Source organism: Carettochelys insculpta, chromosome 2 (assembly GCF_033958435.1).
Source record: "Carettochelys insculpta isolate YL-2023 chromosome 2, ASM3395843v1, whole genome shotgun sequence".
NCBI classification, from domain to species: domain Eukaryota; kingdom Metazoa; phylum Chordata; order Testudines; family Carettochelyidae; genus Carettochelys; species Carettochelys insculpta.
The window spans coordinates 167,582,556-167,603,749 of record NC_134138.1 but is presented as its reverse complement, the minus strand read 5'-3'; the positions used below and the strand labels follow the sequence as shown (position 1 = coordinate 167,603,749).

The 21,194-nt window shown below is 41.9% G+C and overlaps 1 protein-coding gene across 2 annotated transcripts in view; it reads left to right on the top strand.

Annotated features, from left to right (window-relative positions):
• RPRD1A (regulation of nuclear pre-mRNA domain containing 1A) overlaps positions 1–21,194 on the top strand; it is a 58,468-nt gene that overhangs the window by 23,020 nt on the left and 14,254 nt on the right. Inside the window, exon 7 of one of the 2 annotated variants that reach the window (XM_074988010.1) lies at positions 218–661. The exons of the other annotated variant lie outside the window; for it this stretch is intronic. Coding sequence (XP_074844111.1) covers positions 218–277 — 60 coding nt within the window. The 3' untranslated portion in view covers positions 278–661. Of the gene's footprint in view, positions 1–217; positions 662–21,194 lie in introns of those variants that run through there. 2 annotated transcript variants of the gene reach the window in all.

Below are 21,194 nucleotides of genomic sequence, written 5' to 3'. Positions count from 1 at the left end.
ACGATCTCTTTGCCATTTCCTCTGATACTCTCCATTTTCTCACAAACACAACCAGACTTTTTACACCAAAAACAGAAAATGTGTGTTTCAGTGTTTTTTTCCTGGAGATGAGAAGCTATGATTTTTAATCTGCTGGCATGAAAGATGAATCAGCTTTATGACTAGCAGTCAAATAATCTCAATACATTCAATATCTTAAAACCTTTTGTCTTGTCAGCACGTGGAACCCTTAACCAGGGACATCAACAGTCTGACTTGTCGTGAAGTTATCACTTGAACAAAACTGTAAAAGTAATGCCATTATTTAACTGTCAGTAACTTGGCGGAGGTGTTAAGTTACGTCCCAATGGTATGTGATAAAAGTTGCGGCTTACGGCCCTCACGTATGATAGAGAGCTTTCCCCTTGTCTGTTCCACCTATCTTAATGTTTTGATAGCATAGAGGTTATGAATTTCAAGACACTAATCTGTATTCCCCTGAAAACAAACTCTTCCCCTGCCTTTTGTGGAAAGTCATTTCGCAGAACATTCAGAAAACTAGTGACTGCTGTTTTTCCCAAGAAACTGTTAGCTCATAAAAAGAACTAATAAAGGATAAGATACAGTTCAGTCATCTGACTTGTCAGTAGCTTGAGCTGAAGCATATTTTCTGGATGTGTTACAATAGTATAAATGGTATATGACTCTTTAGTAGCATTATGGTCTAATTCTAGAAAATGTTTGAAATGGTATTTATCAAATAGATATTTGGGTTCCTGCCAGTAAATCCATGGTGAGGCTATGGGTGGGAGAAAGCTGTTTTTGCAATAACGTTTTTTATGTGATCACAGCTGACAAAAGGCAAAACAAATCATTCTCAAATGTGCAGCAGATCATTAAAATCTTACTGGATTGTAAATGAAAAGACTTGACGAAAAAAAAAAAAAAGAAAACATAACATGCTTCACTGCCACTACTTATAAACCACTGTGTTCAGATGTTTACATATTAAGTATCTCCTAAACTTTTACTTCTCGACTGCTCTGAATGACGTGGGTTTGGTATGGTAAAATGGAAATGGGAAACCACTACTGTTGGTAGTCATTGCATGCTAAATGGTCCATTTTCACAAACATACTGCAGGATAAGTTTAAATTCCTTAAATTTGGGAAGGCCAACACATTGTTCCTACCTTAAATCATTGAAGAATAAAGTTAAAATGGCCTTTGAACAGCTATTTCATTAATCCTGTAGCAGATCTTTTGAGGTGGTGCCTTTTAAAATCCACACATTTTAAGATTATTGTTCTATCATGATCTTGGTCATGAGAATGCAGGCTTGTTTTATGCAGGCTTGTGGACATTTGTTTTATCAGGGGTCTTTGGGTGAGGAAGACATCTGCAGTGAGTACCTCTAAGCATAGGAGTAGCCTTCCAATATCATGCTCTTAATAAATAGTCCTGTCTACCCTAAATTGTTAAACAATTCATAGTAATTTTTACTCTGCTTCAGAAGGCATATCTGTGCCATGTGGCATAAATTGTGCATAACTCACCTGAAAACGCTTGTAGAAAAACTTCAGAAATTTCTACAGTTGTTTCAGAGTATTAGCTGATACGTTTTTAAGAACTGGTCACAAACACACTGCCTATCCTGTAGGTTGAGAAAGCTGGATGCTATTAGATGCCTGTGCAGTTGGGCCAGTGCCTCTGCAGACAGCCCTTTTTTCCACTTGGGCAAATGCCTATAAACTGAATGTGGTGGGGACTGATGTGGAAACTGAACCTGAACAGTGACACAGTGCATAGAATTAGTGCATGTAGTGTCATTAGCAAAACTGGTTTGAGAAGACACTTCTCATTTTGTCTTTTTTTTAATTCTTGCTGTTTTTAGTGATTCAGGAATGCTGTGACTTTTCAGTTCTCCATATTAATATTTACAGACTAGCACAGAATTGTTTGGGCTGCCTGGGGTTTAGGTGTATGGTGCAGGGCCAGGGAAGGTTTTCCTTTTGTGCCTTTTCCCATTGACTGCAAAATTGAAATCCCAGTAGAAAGTATGGAGGAACTAAAACTATTTTAATGTGAAAGTTCTAAATAGTAAATCCATCATAACTATTTTTAGTAGTTCTGATTAAATATTAGGGATGTTAGCAGTTAACTGGTTAACCTGTGGGGGCTTGAGCAGACCCCCAACAGCAGCGGTCAAGAGGCTGCTGCAGCCTTGTGGGCCCGACTGCAGGCAGGCAGTTTCTCCAGCCCAGCCAGAGTAGTCCCCTCAGTTGGCCCCTCCAGCTACTTCCTTCCCCCTCCTTGCCATTTAAATGGTTAATGAGTTAAACTTAATGTTTAATTGGTTAACTGTGTAAACAGGGTTTTACATCCCTAGTATTTATGCTGATATATTTACAATTGGGACTGTTCTATAAATAGGCATTTTCTTCCTCTAAAATAAGTCCTCCACATCTTGTTTATGGATCTTAAGCTTTTAGTTCATGGTAGCCTTTGAGTTTTCTCTGGTTCTTGGATTAAAGAAAACTTTCTTATCACAAAGTGGCAGTTGTGTGTGTTTGGTCAGGAGACCTAATGTATGACTTAATTAGTTCCTCCCTTGCTAATTGTTAGTAGTTATATAATCCCTTTAACTGCTTCAGTAGGAAAGTGAATTTTGTATGGTCGACAGCTGCTTTTTAAAGATGCCATTTCAAATCAAGACTCAAATTACTAAAGAATTTTTATTTGAGAAGCATGACTTTTAGAGCGGCTCTTGATTCTTTTTTTTTAATCACTTCCATCTAGATGAGGCTTCTATTTCATTTGCTCTTCTGTTGCACTAGACAGGTAATTGGTTTTATGTTCAGGGCCAGCCAAGTATTCCTCATTTTTTATCTGTCCTGATTATATTCATAAAATGCTTCTGCACCAGCACTTATGTTTTTAATCCTGATCTGTCTCATGGATAGACATGTTTGTTTCCTTGGTAGCTATGCCCTCTGGAAGCTCTTTGGGGGGAAAAAAAAGAGATCAGCTGGTCTTCTAAATCAGTCTTGTCTTCCTAAAAGGAGGTTCTTCACTGCCTCAGTCATTTGCATATTATAAGGAAGCAGCTAAGTACTTTAGGAGGTGTATAATCCGTGAAAGAGAGGCTTTGATAAGCTATTTGCACCAGCATACCACTAGTCCCTGTTTGTGGTGCAGAAGTTTCTTGGCTCCGATTTTTAGGGGTTTGAAATACAGGATTATAATACAAGAGATACTAAAAATTTTCTGATCCTTATTAAGATGACAAGGAGTACTTGCCTCTGTAGACAGCATAATTCCAATATGCACAGAACTCTCAAGTTCAGGTTTTTTTGTGAGCTCTGTGTAATTGTCCTGTGGGTTTTTTTCCAGTTTGTGTCAGCTATTTTACTTTTGTTGTGTAAACAAAAATAGAATTCTGCTTCCGTATTAATAGCTGCACAGTGCCTGTGCCTTTATGAGAAATTTATTTTGGTTGATAAGCTGCAGTAAGACCTGGAAGAACATACAGTGGACGCTGACATAGTTCAGTCATTTCACCACTTCTCTGGCCATGCACACATTTGAAATAGGCCAGGGACTCTCGTATTCAGGGTCTTCAGCCTGAACTATTGAACTATTGTACCTGACTCAAGATACAAAATTTGTGAGGAAATTCTACAACACAGAGAGCTATATACTGAATTAAAAAGAGGTAATATGCAGTCTTTTTCTCCGTCACAGGGATTTTTTTTTAAAGAATTTTTGTTTCTTTATAGTAATGGCTGTATTTCACTTTTTTTTAATATTATCCTTTTCACTGATGGGATCAGGTCCTTAATTTAAACCTCTCATTTGAAGACTTCAGTATTTTCTTGACTAGACTGAAACTAGACCGTCACTTCTTCAAACCATAGAGAGAAGTGGCTCAGTAGTTGTTAGAGCATTGGCCTGGGGGATGCAGGTTTAATTCATTGCTTTACTAAATCTTGTGTAGCCTTGGACAAACTCCTTTGCTGTGGATATCCTGCATTCTGGTTTCGGAAGTGGAAATCAAATAAGCGATCAGAAATGCAGATGAGATGTGCAGATTTCCATATCTTATGCCTCATTTGCATATTCTCATGCAATCCAGCTTCCAGAAGAGCCATTTCTGGAAGCAAAAACAGCTGTGTGGATGGGGTTCTTCTGAAAACAAACCCTGTTTTCAAAAAAACCCTTTTCCTGTAACAAAATAGGAAGAATATGCAAGTGAGGCATGAGAGAGAGAAATCCGCGCCTCATCTGCATTTCCAATCTCACTCATTTGCATTCCGCTCATAAAGCAGTGGTGGGGAACTTGCAGGCTGCATGTGGCCCCCTGTAGCTCCACATGAGGCCTGCACATCCCCTGTCGTCCCTCATCCCCCATGCACCTCTCGTGCACTGGAGCTCGGCATTTCCTATTCCTGCCTCTCCTTCCCAGCACTTTCAGAGCTCTGTGAATTGCCTCATTCACTCTGTTCCCCCTTCTCCCACTCCCTCCCAGGGCTCTTCACTGTTCAAGCTCTGGGAGGGAGATGGAGGAGTAGGAAGTATGGTGCCCCAGTGAATGGGGGGGAGGGGCAGATGGGGGACTGCAAGCCACAGGTCAAACCCCAGTGGTCTGCAGACTCCTTTGTGCTACTCACTGTTCACGGTTGCCTATCAATGTCATACAGGGCTATTCAGTTAGACTCTAACAGCAATAGGTTTACCATTATGTATTAAAAATCTAGCACATTTTCCTGTTATCTGTAATATGCTTATAAAATCTATTTAATCATTTGTTTATTGATAAACAGTTTATAAATTCAGTATTGGTTCAGACATGAGACAATAAGCATATTAAAATGACCAAGTTCCTCAGGTATAAAGTGGGTTTTTAAGAATATAAAATCCTCAATTGATAACTGCAAATGTATATGACTAGGCTTCAGCTTTTTTGATTTCCTCCTCCTCGACCAGCAAAAAGACGTTTTGATATTTTTAATATTTAATTTGGAAAAAAAAGAAGCAAATTTCAGAGTGGAAGGATGGGCTGGGGTTTCAACCCTGGCTTTGGTGCAGTCATCCCTTGAGAGCTCTTGCAAGTCATCATGCCCTCTGAAGGTTATAGTTATACTGTAGTCCAGGAGCATGGATTAGAGCTGACTGGACAGACAGTTTTAATAACAGGCTGACTGGGGTACTGGAAGAATGGAACCATGACAGTGCATACTTCAGTGCATGCCAGCTGCTTAAGTAATTATTGCAGGTTCTTTGTGGATTTGTGTAGTATGTGCTGTTTTAGCTTCACTGATCCGGTACTCAAATTATCTGGATTAAAACTAGTTTAAGTATGTCTATTTGAGCTACATTCACACCCATGACTGTAGCTTAGATATACCATACTCCTTGTTCTTCTCTAAAAACCAGGGATTTCTGTGATTATCATTGTAAAATATTAGAATTGTTATGTTGAAGGTGAAACACATTACCAGTAAGGTAGCCCCCATCCTCAATTTTACTTCTTTGCAGTTCAACTTTAGCTGTATAAATTTAGTTCTGCCATTATCTGTAGAATCACACAGCTGACCTTTAACATGGTGGCTTGAGAATAGCCTTTAGGAAACATACCTTAGTGTAATTTTAAATAGGTTCACATTCCTCCACCAACTGGTCCAGGCTGGGATGCTTGTACTAATCTGCTTAAAGGTGCCTCAGTACTAAGGAACCAAATAGGGCACTGGTCTGTTTGTATGAGAGACCTGTTATTGCTCTTTGGTGAGGATTTTAAACAGATTATTCCTGGCTACTGTAAGCCAAAAGCTTGAGATCCGTAAACCAAAGTGAATGGATCTTTCTCATACACCTTCAGAAGAACAACATGTGCAGGTATGTAATGTAATTATTTTTGTGTACACTTAGAAAACTGAAGTGAGGCATGCTGCAATCTTCAGTGACTCCTTTATTTCTTGGAAGGAGTTGGAACGAGTACTTTCTGTTGGAATGACTCAGGTGTAACGTTAGTCACAATTTCATAAGCATATAACCTGGATTGTGAGAAAAGGAGTAACTGCACTTTAATGTTCTACTTAAACACAAAGGATAAAGTTTAACCATATAAAATTATGTTGTTAGGATCACTATTACTTTGAGTAAACATTCTGCTAATTTATAAAGAAAACATCATAGACTTCAGGTTCTGGATCTAGAACCTAATTCATTTTATGCGTGTTCTGATATGAAGTGATGTGAGTGTGCGCTCTCCAGCAGATCTGCTCTTTTTGTTCATATCTGCAAATGAAAAAAAGTCTTCATTTGAGAGGTTTTGAAAACATGCAGCTAATGATGTCAATGGGAGCCACCTGTGATTACTACCGTAAAATGTAGCCACACACTTTCGAAGCCTTTTTGCCTCTGCAGAAACTGCCCTGCTCCAGTTGAGTAAACTGGACTTTTTTCCTAGTACTCGCACCAATAGAATTTTTAATCAGGATCCATTTGAAGTCGTTTGTGCAACCTCGGTTTCTCTGACAACTTCCCTCATTTTCTCTCCCCTTTCCCCCTTCCTATTAAAATTTGTAGTTGTTGGGAAAGCCATGGGAATCCATAGGTGCAAAAGATGACTGTTTGTGTAATTATTGGTGACCACATGCTGTCCAGCCTTAATACAACATGAGGAGGACCAGATTTTTTTTATAAGCTTACTTCCACAGGAGCAGGAATTGAAAGATTTTATGTTGTCAAACTTTTGGGAAGAGACCAAATCTGGAAGAATTAATTCCAAAAATTGAAAGTTGCTGTACTGAGCCAGTGAAATGGGAATTCCAGTGTTGGTGTGTAGTGTTTGTTACAATATGAATATTATAGGGGTGCTGAGTGATTAAAAATGTTGATAGTGCTTTTAAACAATAAGAATACTATCCACTCCGAACCCTAGTAGTTTGGGGTGGTCTCTTTGCATGAAGATGCAGGATTTGTGCCCCACCCCAGGGGTGTCTCAGCAGGAGCGAGTGCGTCGTGGCGGTGTGGAGCAGAGCCCCAGCAACAGCTTGTAGCAGCAGCATTCAAAGTGCTTAGGCCACCCAGTGCCAGAGCAAAGCGCAACCTGTGCTCCAGGTGGCCACCAGAGGAAGGGAAAGAGCCCTGCACGAGGGAGCTGCCAACCCAGTCCTTCTCCCCAGTCCTCTCACTCGTTAGTGTGAAACTGCTCTAGGCAGTGCCACGTGGCAGCCTGGCTCAGCCCTGAGCTGTGACTCTCCTTCAGGAAGCCTGGCACATTTTTCATAATGGCAGAGGAAGGGGGTGAGACCAGTATGAGTGAAGAATGATGCAGAGACTCCAAGAAGCAGGTGATCAGGCCATTTTGCTTTTGCTGCTGCCATCAGAATACACTCATTTCTGGTAACTAACCTCAGTGCATGCGTACATAGAGCATGTGGCTGTGCATACCACAGTGCAGGGCCAACCCCCTTGAGACCGGAGGTCACGCCTCCCTCTCCTGTCAGGGGATCTGGTGGATCTGGTCCTGGGCACTATGTGTACGAGATGCCTAAGGGTTGCCAACCCCTGCAAACCGTCTCTGGAGCAGCTCATGCTGGTTTCCCGGCATCTGTGGTTAACACACATTAATTTTTTTAACACATTAATTCTGCTTTGTGTTATTTGACAGCCCTAGAAAATTAGTACACATTCTTTGGTGGAGAGATTAGTTTTTAAACACTGCACGTCATTTGCCTTTCTCTTGGGTTGAAATGCAAAAGATTACACTTACGGCTTTTTTTTTTCCTCCTGCAACTCTAGAACTTAAATTATGCAGAAGTTTTATTGGACCACTAAAAAGGTAATAAGCATACACCTGTGATAGCTCGGTCTGACCCATGCACATAATTAGACTATTAACATCAGTCTGGACACACTGCAATGTAGAAAATATTACATCTGTTGTCCAGTATTGGGGAGTAGCTATATTAGTCTGTGTTTCCAAAAACAACCCGGAATCCTGTTACAGGAATTACAGGCTAACAGATTTATTTGGGTATTATGTATTTAAGTTGGATTGATTTAAATCAAGGCAATTTAAATAACTGATTTCAATTTAAATCACACAGAAATCACTGGTTTAAATCAAGTTACAAAAAAAGCTGAGACTGACTGCTCAGAGTGCACTTAATTTGGAGTAAGCCCCATTGAACTTGCTGGCATTTCTGTTTTTTGAGAAGATAAGTACAGAATGGGGATCCCTTGGAAAAGCTGAAATAAAAAAGGAATAGACTTATGGCATCGCTATTATGATCTTTGGCTATGATGTTCCAAAATAAGGGGCATGTTTGCTTTTGTAATATAAAGTAAGAAAATGACACTCAGCCGCAACTTCCTGCTCTAAATTTCTCCTAGTGCAGCTTTCTGTATTATATACTTGAGTGACACATTCTAACCCTAGTTAACTAATTTAAAAAGCCATAAGGATTAGCTAAGCTAAACTTTTTGTCCAGCAACAAGCAGCAAACAGCTTGGGTATTTAGTTATAAAATCACATTTAAAAAACAAAAGTCATGTAGCACTTTAAAGACTAACAATGATCGTTAGGTGATGAGCTGTTGTGGGACAGACCCCATGAAAGCTCATCACCTAATCGTTTTGTTGGCTTTTAAAGTGCTACATGACTGGTGTTTGTTTTGTTGGAATACAGACTAACATGCAGTACAGTGAGTCTTGAAGAATGATGTATTGCAAAGTGAATTATTTAAGTTACTAAGCGGTTGTTCCACTTAGCCATATTCACATCATCATCCATACAATTTTCTCCCAATAAGCAGCTTTCCTTATGATGTTTCTTTCTTACAGTTAGGTTCTGTGCTATCTTCTCACATTGTTTGCAGTTCACACATTTTCCTTATAGCCCAGGGAACAAATGTCATCAAAATATTCCTCGATGGGGTGTCTCCTGTGCCTGGAAGCTATGACAGGTTTTCTTTGCTGAAAGTGTGGGGAAATATAGGAAGCTGTGTGTATGCCGAATAATATCTTCCTCTTCTTTTTCCAGTCCATAACACTTTCTTTTCTGTGTTGCCTCCGTCCTTTCCTGTATATTGTCTCTGTGTTAAGACAGTGTCCTTCCTAACTACTCTGCTGAGTTTTTGGCCAACATCCACCACCACGTAAGCACAGAACAAAATCCTATCCTGCTTGTCTTTTTTTTTCCCGTCTCGTGTTACTTTTTAGTTGACTGAGAAACAGGGGCTCTTGTCCCACTCCTGCTGCAGCATGGTGATCTTGCTCAGCTCCTCTTTCTGTGTCTTGTAGACAGCTAGCAGCTGCTCCTCCTGCCAGCTGCCATAACCAGGCTGCCCTTCACCAGCAACCCAGCCTCACCAAGCTGCTCCTACTCCTGTCGTTCCTGCCCTGAATGGTGGTGCTCTTCCCTTCCCCAGAGGAGATGACATTGCTGGCTCCAGCTTCAGCTGGTTGTCAGCCATGTGCTGTGGGGCATTTGTGGGTGTCTCCAGGGCCTTACACTAGCAGGAGCAGCCCACCCTGCCCAGCTTATGCAGTCCTCCTCTCAGCTGTACTGCCTTGTCCTGGGCTACCGGTTCAGGGATGCACCATCACAGGGGTTGCCTGGCAAGCACCGCTCCCTGGGCAGTGGCTGGATTTGAAGTAAATCCTCTTATTCCTGTGTGACTAATGGGTGGGAGAAAAGTAAGAAGGGGAAGTGGCTGCAAGCAGCACAGCCACCAGGAAGAAGAAACAGCACCTGGTGCAGGTTAATTGAGAAATACAGTGGATTGAATACCGGTTAAACAGAGTTTAGTGTGGATATGTGCAGAATCACTTAACTGCACCAGTGCATTCATGCAATGATGCTGGTTTGCCACAGGCTTGTTAAACCCTTTCCCTCCCACAAGGCTTCCCTTTCCTGTCCGGTGTCCAGTTCTGAAGATGTTCCTTGTATTTATAATGTATACTTAGTCGTTTTGACAGACGACATATTCATGATTTAGCAGATACTTTTCTTTGTCTTCTGAGAGATTTGATTCAAACTTGTTACGATTAACAACTTAAATGCACATGGATCAGGAGATGGGGGGGAAAGGTTAACATGACTTTGCTATGTTGTATAGCATAGGTTAGGAACATTTAATAGTGCGTTATGTATGCTATTTGCATAAATTTACTGTGAATATTGTCTTTGTTGTGTTTTAAAATTTCAACTTCAAGACTATTAATCTGAATGCAAAAACTGCTTTAATTGGGATGATAACATAGTCTCTGAAATCCAGTGAAGAAATCAGATGAAGTTTTCTGCCTATAGTCCATGTTTTAAAAAACAATTCCTATTTTTCCTTGTTAGCATCTAGGTAGGGGGAAGAAATAAAGTTTTATCTTGAAAGGAAATGTGATAAATAGTGTCAACATTTAACTTCGAAGTGCTGTAATAAGCCAGTTCTGGAGCTAAGGAACTCCCTACCAAATAGTTACATTACTGGGACCATTCAAAAGTTTTCCCTGTGTTTTCAGTTTTGGCTGGTGCATACAGGGACACTTGTGTTTCATATAAGCAGGACCAGAACTATGCAGGACTTTGTAAACCAAAAAACACCGCTTTGGATCACACTCGAACAGATACCTGACACATGCTATGACATGCCATGTCTTTCATGCAGGATATGCCATTAATTCTTAAGAAAGAAGATGAACTCTGGTGGTGAGAAGATAGCCCTTTCCCAGCTACCAGTAAGGAAGACAAACTCAACTGGATATATTGGCATCATGAGGAACCTACTCGAAAACTTGACCTTAAGTCCATACTTGAGGGAATTGTTGTAGTTTGCCCTAGATGAAGGGTACATCTCTCTAGCTCATCATTATAAACTCTGTTTTAGCTGGCCTAGTCTTGAGATCTAGGTTAGCAGAAGGCATGGCATCCTTCAGCTGTAAGGAAAAGCAAATTTTAGAAGACTGGACAATGTAAATATTGGAACAGGTTGCAGTGTGATCCCTTGGTTCTACACCTTGAAATAGTCCAAGGACCAGTGACAAATTAGAAACAATGAAATCCTATGCCTTTGTGGGTGCCTGGTACTGATGTACAACTGTTTAATACTAATGTGTGCATTGTAGAGTTCGGGAAGTATCACGAGCTACTTGAGTTTAACTCTTCACTGTTTCTGCCATGGCCTGTGGCTGACTCATCAATATCTCATGGTCAGTGGTGTCAAAAATACTGTTAGTTTATCCAGCATTAATCAGGAACCCTGCATGTTGTCCTAGAATAGAGTCTGTACATACTATATTTAGTATCTACAGATATACTCACATTAAAAGGAGTTCAAATTCCAGAGTCTTTGGGTGGTTCCATAGCTGCCTAAGAGCAAACTTGTGCTCTTTTTCTCTCCCTTCTTTAAAAGTTAGATTATTAAACCTGTTTCTTAAAAGCCCATTTTGAGCTGGTACCTTGATTTTTCAAACTGAAGTGTTTCCAACAAGATTTATAACTTCCCAACAGATCTGGACTTTCATGAGATCAACTCAGCTGAAAGACAAAGACTTTGTGTGCTTTCTAAATCTACCATAGAAGTGAAGTTCCTTTCACAGGCTGTGCCCTATCCCCAAATAGTTCTTTTGGTAGAGACTTCCTGGAAATTCTGATGAAATCAAAGAAAATATGGCTGAGGGATGTAAAAACAAGATGAGGTGAAATTATTTCCTGTGGCTAATTGAACTTCATCACTGCTGCTTTACCTCCTTCATTCTCTCTTGTAGGTTTTGTGTATGTATGTGTCCTAAGAATAGTGAAAAGCAAGAGTGTTTAAGGATCTATTGCAGTGACAAGTGAAGTGAAAAGACCTTCACAAATACCATATTTCCCTAGACTCAGTCAGGATGGTTATTGTTTGGGGTGAACTATGGCGATCCTTTGGCCATAAAGACTGTCATTGGTCTCTGTCTGGGGGAGCTCAGGTGTTAGCTGAGACAAGTATGGTCTTATCTTCACTCTCCAAAATACTCAATTGCAGATCAAAAGTAAGTTCCAGGGTACATAACATTTGCATACATTCAGCCAGAAACCCCAAAGGGCATGTCCCCTAACTCTGAAAGAAGTTAAATCCTGAGTTAGTCTGCAGTGTATGGTTGTCTGTATGGAAGTTAAACACCATCACAACACCTAGAGACCTCTGTTATTATGGTGAATGAGCTTGGGCATCTTAGTTGTGGAAAGAAAATTACAATGGGGTGGTCTTTGTCCATTCTACTGGGAATTATGCACTAAATGGGTTCCATTCAGGAGTGTCAATATGTTTGTGTATGCCATTATGGCAGCATTTCTCAAAGTTAAGTCATCTTGGCCCCGGTGAAGAATATTTGGTACTCTTTTTCCTAGTTTTAAAAAATAGTAAGTAAAAATCTAGACCCCTTTTGAGCTTTTGCCCAGTTGTGGTAATGGTCTAAACCCCAATGCTATATTTGCACTAGCAGTTTTACTCTTCACTGGTGCTAGTAGGGAGCTGGTGAAGAGAGGGATTAGAGTGTTAGTGTACAATGCTTGCAGGCGCTTGTACCATAGTGCCATTTAATCTTGCTTGGAGATGGCCTGTAATGTGGTGCTGTACTCCCACCATAGCTAACACTTCTGGAACTGTAAAATGTCAACAGGAGGGATTTAGATGACCTTCTCCCCTGCAACTATCCAGTGGCCTAATGCTTATCTAGGAAGTGGGAAACCTGACTTCAAGGGGAATTCAACTCAGTCTCCCAGAGTCCGAGGGCAGGTCAAAATTTGGGTTACTGGATATTTTGGGCCACTTCCTCTTGTACAAGGCACGATCCAGCAGGCGTGCCATGAGAGCACCTGAAACTTTGACAGAGAAAGGAGAATGCCTGATTTGAAAGTGTTGCTTGTTGCTTTACCTCGTGCTAGGGCTCCAAGCAGCTGTTCAGCTCTGTGGGAGGTGTGGGGTGAAGGAGCAGCAGGGTTTACGCAGCTATGTATACACCTACTGGTAGAAATTTAGGTTCCTAAATAGCTATGTAGATCCAGTCTCAAGCCTTTTTCTGAAAATGGGAGGTAGGCACTTTTAAAATCTTATCCAGGGTATTGTGAAGAGGGTCAGTGAATAAAGACCTAGCTCTAGTTACATGTGGAAGAAATGGCCTTTTGTCCCCACCCCTTCTCTGTTTAAAAAACTCTCTGCTCAGCCTTAAGAGAAGCTAACCTGGAGGACTGAGTGGTCTCCCATTTACATCAGATGAAATAGAATTGCCACTAAGTCCCTTGTGACGTAGAGGAACTAATTGAAGGCCAGTGTGCCTATCACACATATGGTGAAACTTCGGTCAGGGTTTGGGTCATAAATGCATCCTGACTAAAAAGATACTGTTGGAATGGAATGTGTGAGGCACTGCAACAATGAAGCATTCAGTCGGCTGCTCGGAGTGTAGCTTGGTGGGCAGGAAACCTCGCAGAAGAACACTCCATAATGCCAAGGTATCTCAGCTTCTAAAATGTTAAAGATTCTATGTGCTTCAGACCAATTTTCTGATAGTTTTGTGTCTGAAAAGGGGGTGAATGAATAAGGTTGTGAATAGGGCTGTTAATGGTAAGCCAGTAAGCCTCACTCTAAACAGCTGAGGCTTGCTGGTTACAGTTAACTTGTAGGGGCTGGAGCAGCCCCCTGCCTGCTGCGGCCAGGGTGTTGTTTTAGCCCTGTGGAGGAGGTGGGGGTGTGCTCCAGCATGACCAGGGTGGCCCTGAGTAGTGGATAAGGCAGCGGCGGAAACCACTGTAGTTGAGCGAGGCTGGAGTCCCTCCCTTGCTGTGGACAGTGGCTGCTTCCACTCGGCTGGAGCTCCCCCATGTGTGGCATGTCTGAGACTGAGACTGCTGTAGCCCAGCTGGAGTGCCCCAGCCCATGGTGGCCTCAAGCAGCTAAGCCCTCTAGCATGTGGATGGGCTGCTCTGGCTTGGCTGGAGAGCCCACAGCATGCTTGAGCCAGGTTGCTGCAGATGGGGACTGCTCCATCTGCACTGGAGTACCTCCCCACCTACAGCAGTGTTGTGGGCAAGGATGCTCCAGTTGAGCTACAGCAGTCTCGGCCCTGATACACCATGGGTGCTCCAACCTGGGTGGAGCAGCCCCTGTCTATGGCAGGGGGCCTGATTCAGCTCAGTCAGGCTGGAATGGCCTCAGGGCCCTCCTCCCCCTGTTAAACCTAGCATTTAACAGGTTAACTCATTAAACAGGATTTTGCATCCCCAGTTGTGAACTATACTTGAAAGGACAATAGACATAAAATAGCAAATAATCCAGAAGAAAAATGCGAAGATTATGTGCTTAGGAAACCCCTCGTCCAAATTCAGTGGTCACCAGTATCTGAATTAAGTTGCTCAAAATAATTGTTGAAGGTCATTCTCACTGATGCCTAAGTAAAAGTTCCATTCAGGCCATTAGGGTGAAACCTTATTAAACTTTAAAAAATGTTGGGGAATTTAACTTCAGAATACTGTGCTAACTTTTCAAATAATACATTTCTGATCTGGATGGTGAAGATAATAGGCTGCTACCATTGCTGGAAGGGGACACTAACAAAGTTTGGCAAGCCACCACTTTGCAGGAATAACGTGTAGTGCTGCTCAATGGTTGTGATTCCTTCATGTATCAACTTCTTCATGCCTGCTATGTGCTGGAGCATTGGGCCTTTCTGGTGATGATAATCAGAGCAACCCCTTTGGGGGGAGGGATAGGTCAGTGGTTTGAGCAATGGCCTGCTAAACCCAGGCTTGTGAGCTCAATCTTAGAAGGGGCCATTTAGGGTTCTGGGGTAGATAAGGTAAAAGAAGATCTGTCAGTGAGGGTGATAGGACCTGCTGTGAGTGTAGGGGACTGGACTCAGTGATCTCCCAAGGCACCTTCCAGTGAGATAGGAAATGCCAGAACTCCAATTTAGTTTCAGTTGCTGGAATACGTCCAACAGCCTGCTTTAATTGCTTGAGTTGTATGCCTCCCATGTTCCCCACCCCCAGACATGTAAGTATCATGCAGTTGACAGGAAAGTGGTTTCTCTGATCACCCACTAGGAAAGTTCTCAATGTTTAGACTGCAGGAGATGAAATAGGCCAAGGCTTTGTCAAAATAAGCGCTTTTCCAACAGAGAGGCTCACTTTAGAAAGCATGCAGTTGCTTTTTGTACTTTTAGTTGCCAGATGGGACCCCACCTTCAAACACCCTGTCTAGGCTGACAGTGTGGTCAAACAATAGATAATCACCATGCTAGTCTTCAAGTCATGTTGGCCCAGTCAGCCTGTCTCTCAAAAAATAGTGATTGGATTAAGCAGTATTCAAGGGTTGTCATCTTTGAGTGAGAGCCCCAAAGGCCAGGCATTTACTGAGGAACCCAAGACCTGAAGAGAGTTGGACTCAGCCTCCAGGACTGAGAGTGACTGACTCCCTGTCTGCATCTGTTCCTACTAATCAGTTGAGTTGCTGTCTCCCCTTTGCTTTGAGGAAATGCATTGTCTGGTGCCATAGTAATAGGTAAGTCCCTGCTTGTGGCACCCATTTCTTTTTTGGCAAAAACCATGTGTTGCCTCAATTGAATCATTGTGGACCCTCTGCTCTTCAAGGTAGAAGGCCTATGGAATGGAGGAGAGGCAGATTAACAAAGGTTGTATTTCCCGAAAATAGACTCTGTGCCCAAGCATTGTGTCTCCTGGGGATATGAGAGTCTGCCTCTAGAAAACCTTGGCCAATTCTGACCATTCAACCAATGTGGGTTGGGTTTTCCGCAACAGAGCTCCAATTTTTCTTACCTTATGTGAATTGAGGCCCTTAACAGAATACCCATGCCCTCCTTTCTTCCTGTGTATTATTTTAATGTAGTAGTGTCACCCCGCAACTTCTCCTGACTATGGCCGGTCTGCTTTTTGGACTGGACAGATACCCCATCCTTATAACCTCTACGTCACTACCATTTATGCTAGCTTCCTGTGTCTAATTTATGTAGTATGGCGTTCTGCCTTAACCCTGAACCGTGTAGGTGTGAGCTGTCTACCTTAACCTGTGGTGAACTTTTCAAGGTCCATATGGCTTGCTGACTCATACTGGTTAAGGCCCTTGACTAACTTTTTTGGCTTGTACTCCATGTACAAGGCTGTCTGTAGGGGAAATTAAAATACAGCACAGTATGGGAGGAAAAAAAGAAAAAATCACTTCCGTAGTCCTTTAGCCATCTTTTCTCAACACCTTGAAGAAAGCAGACTGTGCTGCACACAAGATCAGTGCCTACCTTGGATGATCGGTGTCTTGTGCCTTAATTGGAGAGCTACTGTGCATGCATGGATTGTGGCTCAAAGGACACTGCTTTGACGTACTGCCAAACTCAGGTGCATACTCAGGAATACTGCTAGGAACCACACATGTCAAAGAACCTCCAGTTAACAGTAAGCTCCATTTTTCACTCATGTACCTGCACCAAATAAGTATTCAGTCATGCAGGCTAGGTTTAGTGGCCAAGCAGGTTTTTACTGATTTGTTATTCATGCAGAGGTGAGGATTCTCTTCCTTCTGGAGTACTGAGTTTCAATTACAGGGCTAGTCAGTTATACCTGTGCAATCTCACAGTATGCTACAGTTGTACCCTTTTGTAGCACTGAGTAGCACAGGGGTCACTGATGGCTTAATTTTTCCTGCCAAACATCGACAGCTGAGGGTTGTGTGTGAGGAGGAAAGAACTTGCCTTTCAAATTCCAAGTTGAATTTACAGGGCTGCCAGTTAGAAAAATAATCTTTGAATTTGTAAACTGATCACTTGTGAAATTGGTAGTGTTGTGGGACCCTCTGAGGTTATTTGTACAACACTTTTTAGACTAAAACTACACATAAAAGTTGAGGTAGGCTTCATATCATCTTTTGTAAAAATCATAGTGGAATTACTTAATTTTATGTCATTTATTTCATTATATGTTTATGCTCCCCATTGTGAGTGAAATCTTACTGTTCTGTGATGCAGTTGCACAGAGGATGAAAGGAAAGCGACCAGTCATCTATAGAGTATATTTATGCCCTGGCCCAGTGTACATTACCACATGTGCAAAGCATTGCTGTGCTGAGCAAATTTTACTGTTTCTGTGCAAAGCAGCAGCATATTCCTCACTCCACGCCACCCTCCCTACACCCACTTAGTATAGCCTGAATTTTTGCAGATTTCAGATGGTGAGGTGTCTTGCCATACCCATCAGTCAGGACATATTTTGAAGCATTTGCTTATAGAGAAGCCAGGCCTCATGGCAAGTGTTTGAACCCCAAGTACAGGGTTTGTTCTTTTTGACAAATGAAGAGGCTTCCTTTACCACAGACAGGGCAGGAGGAGATTAAATTTTTTTTCTATTAATGTAGTATGCAAAAAAGATGTGGTATGGAGAGCCTGCAGATTGATCAACTTTACCTCTCTACAGAACAGGAAGAGTAGACAAATTCAGAATTTCCTGGGTTGCCCGGAAAATGTGAATGTAATGTGGTGAGCTCGCCTCTTAAGTTGTTGGTTTCTCTCCTGAGACTGTAAGGTTTCTTCCCTGAGACTTTAAGTTACTCAAACTGAACAGCAATCTTCATATTATTTCAGAGAGGCCACTCTAAATTTATTGTTTGGTAATAATTTGCAGATACTAGTCTCATGGATTGAATATTAAACAAGTGCTTAGAGGGATATGGCTCTTTATTCTCCTACACACTCCCTGTCACCATCGTATATGAGCATCCCACAGTCTCTTTTAATATATCCTCAAAACATACCTCTGAACAGTAGAGTGCTGTCCTCTTCATTTTTCAGATGGGAAACTGGTTCGGCAAGATTATGGACGTATCTTTGCTGGAGAGTTGAGCTGGGTGATCAGCATCTAGGCTAACCTAACATGGAATTAACCAACCATGCTGCAAAGCCTGGTCTAAGATTCTGTGTTCTCACGAGTACATTGCACCACTGTATATGTTGCTAGGACTTTGGACAGCATAGCGCAGGATGTTGTGATAAGCTGATCTGCTCTGAGTGTCTTTCCAAGTGAAGTGTGGGAGAACCTTCTTTCTGAGTAGTTTGTGGAGTTGTAGGAAGGCAGTGAAAGACTGTTAGCACTAAAGTGATTTAGCCTGAATACTCACTGCATAAAACAAGTCTGAGGCTATGTCTACACTACAGCATAAGTTTGAATCTGAGACACTTAGCTCAATTTTAAATTTTGACTGTTCACCCATCAAATACCATTTTTTTCCAATGTAGGGGGTGATACTGTGCATATTCTTACACTGACAACCTGAGAGGGATTAATGGGAAGTAGGAATTTAAGCGTTTGGATTAATCTTAGTGTGGAAACGGCTCCCATTTAAGCCAGTTCTATTGGCCTCCAGAGGAGTCTCACAGTGTCCCACAGTGTCATGCACCTGCACCCCCACCCTGCAGCAAAGATTTCAGGGGTTGACTGTCACTGGGGGGAAGTCTCCCCCCTGCAGCAAAGGTTTTGGGGGGGCTGCCTGTCGCCAGGGGGAAGTCTCACCACTTGCAGGGCATTTTTTCCCCCATACTGCACTAGAAAAAAACCCCAGGGTGCTATGGAGCTGAGGGATAGGTTCACACAAAGCGCTGCTGCAACAGTCAATGTTTGGGAGTTTAGTCTGGCAGCACTAACTCAACTTTGTGGAGAGGTGAGGGTACTTAAATCCGAGTTTATAAAACCCAGCATTACAAATTGGATTTTAATAAAATTAAATTTATCTCATAGTGTAGACATAGCCTGAGTGAAAGTGGAACTCAGCCTCCAACCTGCATTCCCAGACTTACCAGTAACCTTGTGTTTAAAGTACTGCTTAATGGGGTGGTGAGGGATTTTGTGTGTGGGTGAGAGGGGAGATAGGAAAAATATCTGATTAAGGACCTGGGCTAACTCTAGAAAGAAAATGTACCTTAAGCACCTTGTGCAAGGTCACACAGGAAGCACGTCACAGAGAAAGTAATTGGTAATGGATTATCAATCCATTTAACTATCCAGGGTCTTCTGTAATTTTATTTTTTAGTATATCCTAAGCACAAAAGGCCTATTTAGGGAAATGAATGGGATGACAGTCTAATTTTTTATCTGGATGACTTTCGGAATGATCAACTAATTAATCTATTAATCTATGAGATCTGCTTACCAATATCTTTTGTAATATTAAATTTCACAAATATATGAGATTTATTTTGTTTCCCTCTACTGCACAGTAACTTTTTTTTGTTACCATTCACGCACATTGCATTCAAAAGGCCTAAATAATTTTCCCTTTACTTGGTCCTGTTTAACTACTTTTGTGTTTTAAGAACCACTATGAAGAATCATAATAAAAACACCGAACAGTATCTGATTTGATAGCCATAATAGCCTGTTCTTCAAAGGACAGTCCTCCCTAAGCAGTCTTGTAAATCAAAACCTACAAACAATGAAGTTCAACCACAGGAGATGTCTGCCAAAGCCTTTGATAAACCAGGAAGGTCGAAGTCGTTGTGAAGATGCATTAACAAGGCACAAGTAGCTGGTCATGCACTATTGATGGATAAAAATTAAAATTAGAAATCCATTGCACCAAAGTAATTGTATATGGAACTGCTCACATTTCCAAAGATATCCTCTGTGGCATGTAGTCAGTTTTACAAGCATTATGCCATATTCACATCTGGTAAGCCTCTGAATTCGTTGGAAGTGCATCTGCTTACATCTCTAGTGAATTTGGTGTGCTTATAAGCACTGTGCATATGTATCTGTTGTGACCTTCCTCTGCTGTATTGCCCCAAATTTTGACCAATATTTGTGTAATGAGCTAGAAATTCCAATAATGAATAAATAGAAATGTTCCCTCTTCAGTACAGCTGGAAGCAATATGCCTTATTTGCCTTGTTTAGGTACGTTTGAGGAAATAGCTATTTTTGATACCTTTGTTTCTCTTTTTAACATTCCCTAAACTAGTTGGAACTTTCCTCCTCTATGGTATCGTTAAAGGCTTAGCTCTCAGCTGCTCCTCCATCAGTAGTTTATGGTTCAACAGCCACTTTTATCTTATCTTGTATTGTAAAAACAAAATTCAGTCTGGTTTAGTGGTGCCAACAGGAAATGAATTCAAAGTGACTGGATATGTGCAAAACTGCTTCTGAAAGGTCAGCTTGACACTTTGGGCTAGGGAGAGGTGAATGTAAAATTGTGATTTGATCCTCCTGTGACCGGCCCTCTCTGTTCCCTGTATCTACCTGCCTTACCTTCATCTACAGCTTTTTTCTGTGATTTTAATATTAAGATAGTGTTTTTATTTTTCAAGGAGGGAAGCAATGCACAGGTTAGAGTTTGCACAAATCAGTGACTGCAGAGTTCCTGATGAGAGACATACAGCCCATGCTTGTTGCGTAGCTCCTTGTAAGATTATGTATAGTTGGTGGAGGAGGGTTGGGGAAGAAGCAGGCTGAAGGAATGGTTGAGCCGGGGCATCTGTGACTGTCGTGTAGTACCTGCCTTCCTTCTTACCTTCCTTCTTACCCCTACAGGAGTATGAAAGCAGGCAATAAGACAGAGGTGGTTTGCAAGGGTTAGACCCTCATGGGCTGCCACTGTTTTATTTACCTGTGCATCCATGGGTATGGGCACTTATTACTTCCATTGATTGTGTATTGCCATTCCTGGCCAATGGGAGCTGCGGGAAGTGGTGCAGACCTGGACACTGCTTCCTGCAGCTCCCATTGGCTGGGAATGGCAATCTGTGGCCAACAGGCATTGCAAACACCAGTAGCTGCAGAGGCACAGGTAAATACAGTGGTAGCAGCCTACCAGGGCCTACCCTGGGGAGCCATGTCTGGCCTGTGGGCGAGTTATTGCCCACCGCTGCCCAGCAGAGCACACTTCAGTCAACGGGCTACAGCAACTTCTTTGGAACAGTTCTACAGCTGCTTTGTGGCCCGAAGAAATATTCACTTTCTATATTCCCTCTAACCTTTTCCATCCATGTGCAGATCTTTGTCCATCCATGTGTGGAATAAATTTTATGTACATGGAGATGTGTGAATTTCCACCACTGGTAGAAGAAACCAAGCTGTGAGCACACCGCTAATCAGCTGGGCAGCATTTAAATCTCTTCTGAGCAGCCACACAAGCACACAGCTTACAGGAAATACTGCTGCCTTTCCTTTCTGCTCCTCCCCAAA